Genomic DNA, 6,180 nt, shown 5'->3' on the forward strand with positions numbered 1-6,180 from the left:
AATAATAAGCAGCATTATTGTAATGTGGTGATTCGGATAATTAGCACGCGCGATATCGCGCCATGCCACCACTTTTTCAGACTGCGCGGTTTTGCCGCTTATCGCGCCCGGTTTCCGATCGGCCGACAAGCGGAAAAATGCGGTTTTGCTTTGGTGCGTATGTGAGTCTCGGTGTTTTTTCYCATCATTTTAACCAGAAGTTTGTCCAGTTGGCAATCACGCGCAGTTTTAACTGGTGCGCAGCTGGCAAAACGTTGCCAGCTCGTTCACAACGCTCRYTCGACAATTTTTCCCGGTGAAAAAAAATATTCCGTCGTTCCCTGGCTCAATGCAGCAACGCATGCAGTTGGGGGATTTCCGGAAAAATTTTCGCAATTTTTCCAAAACCATTTGGAACTTGATTGGCACTGTCACCTGTCATGCGCGCGTTTCAGAACGGGCTGGTCGAGTGCAAGAACACCTGCCCCAAAACGGACGGCTGCCATCTGGTGGTGACGGACGGCTGCTGTAAAGTGTGCAAGGGCTGCAACTACAAGGGCGTGGCCTACGCCAGCCACACCGATTGGTCGGAGCCGGCCAATCCGTGCAAAGTGATGCGATGCGAGGCGGGCGTGGTCACCATCTCGGACATGCACTGCTACACGCCCTGCCCCAACCCGCTGCCGCCCGAGCCGGGAAAATGCTGCCCCACCTGTTCAGGTACGTGGCCCCTGCAGGCGCTGTTGCCGGCTCACGCGCAATTTCCCCCCGCAGTGTGCAAATTCAATGGGCAAGTGGTGGCTGAGGACCGGGACGTCGTGTCCGAGGACGATCCCTGCTTGAAGTGTCGCTGCAGTCGCGGCCGCCTGACCTGCGCCAAAAGGTCCTGTCCGGTGCTGCAGTGTTCGCGGGCCATGCAGGAGAGGGCGCCAGGTATGCGACTATGTTGACCAGTGGTGAGTAGGTAGTTGACATTGTTGACGTTTGACAGGTGAGTGCTGTCCGCGCTGCAACGGCACGCGCGCCATCCTGCTGGTGCCGAACACCTGTCCCATACAGCGGTCCTTTTTCCGCGAGGGGCAGGCGCTGAAGTTGGACAAGTGCATCGAGTGCGCGTGCGTCAACAGCACGTCAGTGTGCACGCGCAGCGCCTGCCCGATCTTGGAGTGTGCGCCCGAGCTGCAGCGCACCTTCCCCGCCCACTGCTGCCCCACCTGCATCCAGCAGCCGACCGACGAGCTGATCAGCCAGTGCCACTACGCGGGCCACGCCTACGAGGCAGGTACTAGCCGGGCCACGCCCCCTTCTAGGTTTAACGCGCGCTTTGTTAGGCAGGATGGCAACGTGTGGAAGCTGGACGCGTGCAGTTCGTGCGAGTGCCACGACGGGAAGGTCAGCTGCGCGCGCATCCGCTGCAACACCACCTGCGCCGCCGGCATGAAGCAGATCAACGTGGAGGGCGAATGCTGTCCGCAGTGCGTTGAATGTGAGCGTTTTTTTATTTTTAAAAATTTGAAAAAATTGCTGCGCAGAATTTCACCCAATTGACAAACTAATTTGACGTTTTTGCCCTGGTTGCAATTTTTCCGATCAGTGGAAGGGGCGTGTATGGCGTTCGGCGACCCGCACTACAAAACGTTCGACGGCAAGATCTACACGTTCAAGGCCATGGGGCGGTACCAGCTGGTCGAGCAGTGCGGCGCCGGCAACAACGCCAGCGCCTTCTCGATCAAGGTGGCCAACTACGCCACGCCCCACTACATGGACTCGCCAATCACGAAGCGCGTGGCCATCAGCTACGGGGGGGCGCGCCTGAATCTGCAGCAGCGCCTGCGCGTCAAGTACAACGGGCGCAGAGTGGGCCTGAACTTCGAGAGGGCGGGGCAGTTTGCGCTGCGCAAGCTGCCCGAGGGCGTGGAGGTGCGCCTGCACAATGGCGTCGTGGTCGTGTGGAACGGGCGCAGCTTCCTCGAGGTGACGGCGCCCGCCGCCTTCAAGGGGCGCCTGTGCGGCCTGTGCGGCAACTTCAACGGCGACCTGCAGGACGAGCTGCGGCTGCGCTCCGGCAAGACGGTGGGCGACAAGGACGTGGGCGCGTTCGGCGCCTCCTGGTGCGTGGGCAAAAGGGCGGAGTGCGCCCAGAAACCGAAGACAACGCGGCGCACGCACGGCGACGTGGGCGCCTGCAAGCACTTGAACGGGCGCGACTTTGGCGCCTGCGAGTCGCAGCTGAGCAACACCAAATACTACAAGGCCTGCAAGATGGACATGTTCAATTGTGCGCATGGCAAGTGCTACTGCGAGAGCCTGACCGCCTACTCGAGAGAGTGCGAACGATTGGGCGTCCAGCTGCCGCCCAATTGGCTCAAGTAAGTGCGACAAGGAGCGCCCACGGCGACGTTTGGTTAACCAAGCCACTGTTTCAGGAACAGTCGCTGTGACGCGCGCAGTTTGCGCCAATCGCACGCACGCGCCACCTCGCGGCCGTCCACCTCCACCACCAAGGAACGCCTGTCGAAGCTTCTGCACCAGGCCGCCAGGGGGCAGCAGCCGGGGGCGGGGCATGCGCGCCAGCCCATCCCCATCCAGTAGGGCCACGCCCCCCCGCCCATAGTGCTAGTCAACTTCAGTATTCTCCCGCAGGGGGCGCAGCCCCAGTATTACCATTCCAAGGCACCCTGGCTCCGCCCCCTCTTCGACAGTCAATCGATCAGCCAACGGCCACGCCCACTACCAAAGAGAATTTGCTTTGATTTGCTGAGAATTTGATCGATTGGCGGTTTGCAACAATTCATTTCTGTATATACGTTTTAGTATGATGGACGCTGGCCTAGCGGCCGAAACGTTCCCTAGTTACGTTACTTAGTTCCTATTCCATGTACTTGATTGTTTGTTTGTCTGTTTGTATAAATAAATAGGTTAGGTTAGGTTAGATTGAACAATGGCAACAGCGCCCCCACCCCCCAGTGTTAATTTATTCGTGTTAAATTTTGCACTTTTGTATGCTGAATCTCCCCCCCTCCCCCACTACTACTACCACCTGTAACAACCAATAAAATTTGAATAAACCTAGTAAACCATAAAGTTGTAGGGCAACGATTCATAACCTCCCAGTTTGACTTTCATCTTTATTCGGCCTCGGCAAATTACACATTTTTTGGTAAATTTAACAAAATTATTGCGGTGTTGCCCCACTGGCCCTCGGGCTCAAAGTGGGGGCTTCAACAGTGTATAAATCCGCTAAAAAGTTTGTACAAACCCAAAACCTAACCTCTAACTAGCGGGTTTGGGTGGAGTGACCAGTTGACAGGATTCGGTTGAACAAGGATACAAGACACGTAGAGTGGGATGGAGATAGAGGGCGGGCCTTATGACGCCATGCACGAGGCAGGCTTGATATGTTGCGAATCGTCCCCAAACAACCCGCGCGCTGTGTGTACGCAATATTTGCCCCACTACATGAATATAGATTCATCAACATCGATCACAAGGTTTTTTTCCTAAAAAATGCGAAAAAACCACCAATGCATAGACAAACAAAATTCCCTGAACCCAATGTAGAATCATCACAAGTTTGAAATGAACGGTTAAGTTTGAGATTGACAGCAATCGGTACTCACCAGCGCAACTTCAAGTATCGGGGGCCCCCTTGTGTCGGCCTCTGCAGCTGGCAGCTAGCAGACACCTAACCTCACTTGCGCAGCTAGCGCCCGCAAAACCGGCCCTTTCAAGGCCGCAGGGCTTCCAGCCTACTGATCGCCGGCAGCCCCCGTGGGGGGCCCCGCACTACGGAACGCTTCCAGCCTGGATGGCAACAACGTAGGCCCAAACAGCCGCCAGGCGCTTAAAACGGAAATTTCACCGGGTGCGCACTGGAATTTACGCTCAAGGGGGTCCCGAGGGCCCCCTTGAGCACTCCGCACTGGATTCGGAGCCCCATCAGGGGATTTTACCGGTTTTTTGGCACTCAATGGGGTCAATCACCCGAGCGATGTCACCGATGACAGTGCCACGTCGACAAGACCGTGGCCCGTGAGAGGGCGCCGTACGCACAGGGCGCGAGCTGTGAGGGTCGATTAAATAATCGATTGATTCGATTAAATTAAATTGACTGCGCCCATGTTTTCTACTGATCTACTGAAAACTTTGTACAAACCCAAAAACCTAACTTCTAACAGCGCGTTTGTGTATAGGTGACCAGTTGACAGGGTTTGGTTGAACAAGGACAAGAGACACGGACACGTAGAGTAAAGTGAAGTAGAGTAGGATGGAGAGAGTGGGCGGGCCGTTCGCGGGCCCTATGACGGCATCCCCGAGGCAGGCTTGATATGTTTCGAATCGCCCGCAAACAACCCGCGCACTCTGTATATATACATTTATAAATTTATTTAAATATAACGCCCACTTTCGCTCGCATTGCAGCCCCACTATACAATATACATATAAATATTTATATAAATATAGATTTATCAACTAGTGTCAATGATAACGATCACAAGGTTCCGCCCCCCGGGGGGCGATAATTTTCCTAAAAAATGCGAAAAACCCCCAAGCACTGGCAACACTGCCTGGTCTATGCATAGACATATAAAATTCCCTAAGCCTACTTACAATGTACAATCATCACACCTTTGATATGTATGGTTAAGATTTGATATGCAGGTAATTAAACAGCGGACACTTGCGTGCTATTGCTTACCGGTTTGGTTTGAATGGGCGCGCGCGCCCCCCACTCCACCTACTTAAGGCACTGATCAATGTGATCAAGAAGCTGCTGGGTGCCGCGCAGGTAAGTCCACGTGGCGCGCGCTTGAGCATGATGCGCACGCCCATGGAGTGGGCGGGGCTAGTCGCTCGGCCACGCCAGATCCTCGCCAATCAGCTCGTAGAACTTTTGATTGTGCTCGTCGAAGTAGGCGCGCAGCTGCGCCACGACGTGCGGGCTGACGCGCGGGTGGCGCCGCCCTTTGGTCTCGCGCAGACACCGATCGGCCGTCTCGTTGCGCAGACAGAAGAATCCCTTCGTCTCGTTGAAGTAGAAGTTGTGGGCGCTGATGCGCGGCTCGAGCCCGAGGAAGCGCTCGATGCGCTGCAGCTGCGGCAGCGGATCGTCGATCAGCTGGTCGCCGTTCACCACCAGCAGTTGCTCGCGTGGGAACACCTGCGGGTAGAGGGCGCTCGCAATCACGCTGGTTTGGATCGGGGTGGGCGGCTGCGCTTACCTCGAGCCAGCGATGCAGGAAGCGGTGATAGACAGAGATGGCGAGCGGGCGGTACGACTCGTTGACGGTGCCGTTGCGGTGCAGCGCCAGCTGCTCGAAGCTGCGCACTGGGCCGAGAGTGGGCGCCGTGGGCGCCATGGTTGCCGCGTTGGCGCGCAGCTGCGTGTAGTCGGAGATGGCGCGCGTCACCGGCTCCCGCACTATCAGCAGGAGCTTGATGCTGGCGTTCATGGCGCGAATGCGCTCCGGAACCTGGAAAAGCCCTGGATTAGTCATCAGCCAGTCTGGACAAGTTGCACAGCCCGGCAACAGCGCAATTTTTAGGAAGTTTCAAAGTGCGCGTCCCAACCAGAAAGGCTGGACATTTCGGCTTTGTTGCGTTAAAAGCAGAAGAGTCGGGCCTACAATGTTGGAAAGTTTCGATTCGCTGCCATCATCAGGGATTTCTGGCGGAATTTTTAAAGTTTGCTCATTTTTTCACTTCCAATACGCGTGGCTGCGATGGACCATTGAGAAATTAATTGCGTCCCAACCAGAAATGCTGGAACATTCGGGTTTGTGGCGTTAAAAGCAGAAGAGTCGGGCCTACAATGTCGGAAAGTTTCGATTCGCTGCCATCATCAGGGATTTTTTGAGGAATTTTTAAAGTTTGCGCATTTTTGCGTCCAATACGCCTGGATGCGATGGACCATTGAAAAATTAATTGCGCCCCAACCAGAAATGCTGGAAATTTCGGGTTTGTTGCGTTAAAAGCAGAAGAGTCGGGCCTACAATGTGTGAAAGTTTCGATTCGCTCGCATCGTCAGGGATTTTTTGAGGAATTTTTTAAGTTTGCTCATTTTCACTTCCAATACGCGTGGATGCGATGGAGCATTGAAAATTTAATTGCGTCCCAACCAGAAATGCTGGAAATTTCGGGTTTGTTGCGTTAAAAGAAGAAAAGTCGGGCCTACAATGTGTGAAAGTTTCGATTCGCTGC

General features: G+C 54.9%; 2 protein-coding genes across 2 annotated transcripts; one reads left to right on the forward strand and one right to left on the reverse strand.

Annotated features, from left to right (window-relative positions):
• Positions 1-11: 11 nt before the first annotated feature.
• Positions 12-2,911, forward strand: LOC125503074 (BMP-binding endothelial regulator protein-like). The gene is made up of 6 exons (XM_048662840.1): positions 12-699; positions 754-912; positions 971-1,257; positions 1,315-1,465; positions 1,574-2,348; positions 2,406-2,911. The coding sequence occupies exons 1-6, from the start codon at positions 420-422 to the stop codon at positions 2,569-2,571; spliced, it is 1,818 nt and encodes a 605-aa protein (XP_048518797.1). The 5' UTR covers positions 12-419; the 3' UTR covers positions 2,572-2,911.
• Positions 2,912-3,089: 178 nt separating this feature from the next.
• Positions 3,090-5,492, reverse strand: LOC125503075 (heparan sulfate glucosamine 3-O-sulfotransferase 5-like). Its single transcript, XM_048662841.1, has 2 exons — positions 5,202-5,492; positions 3,090-5,140 (listed from the first exon to the last, which is right to left on the reverse strand). Exons 1-2 carry the CDS (start codon positions 5,475-5,477, stop codon positions 4,826-4,828), a joined length of 591 nt encoding a protein of 196 aa, XP_048518798.1. The 5' UTR covers positions 5,478-5,492; the 3' UTR covers positions 3,090-4,825.
• Between the last annotated feature and the right edge of the window lie 688 nt (positions 5,493-6,180).

Source organism: Dendroctonus ponderosae, unplaced genomic scaffold, assembly GCF_020466585.1.
Source record: "Dendroctonus ponderosae isolate FM_Combo_2020 unplaced genomic scaffold, Dpon_F_20191213v2 Dpon_F_20191213_12, whole genome shotgun sequence".
Lineage (NCBI taxonomy): Eukaryota > Metazoa > Arthropoda > Insecta > Coleoptera > Curculionidae > Dendroctonus > Dendroctonus ponderosae.

Coding starts and splice junctions, on each gene's coding strand:
- LOC125503074 (XM_048662840.1), top strand. CDS start 420: ATGCGCGCGTTTCAGAACGGGCTGGTCGAGTGCAAGAACACCTGCCCC. Junction 913..970: donor CATGCAGGAGAGGGCGCCAG/GTATGCGACTAT, acceptor GACGTTTGACAG/GTGAGTGCTGTCCGCGCTGC. Junction 1,466..1,573: donor CTGTCCGCAGTGCGTTGAAT/GTGAGCGTTTTT, acceptor TTTTCCGATCAG/TGGAAGGGGCGTGTATGGCG.
- LOC125503075 (XM_048662841.1), bottom strand. CDS start 5,477: ATGACTAATCCAGGGCTTTTCCAGGTTCCGGAGCGCATTCGCGCCATG. Junction 5,141..5,201: donor TCCTGCATCGCTGGCTCGAG/GTAAGCGCAGCC, acceptor CTCTACCCGCAG/GTGTTCCCACGCGAGCAACT.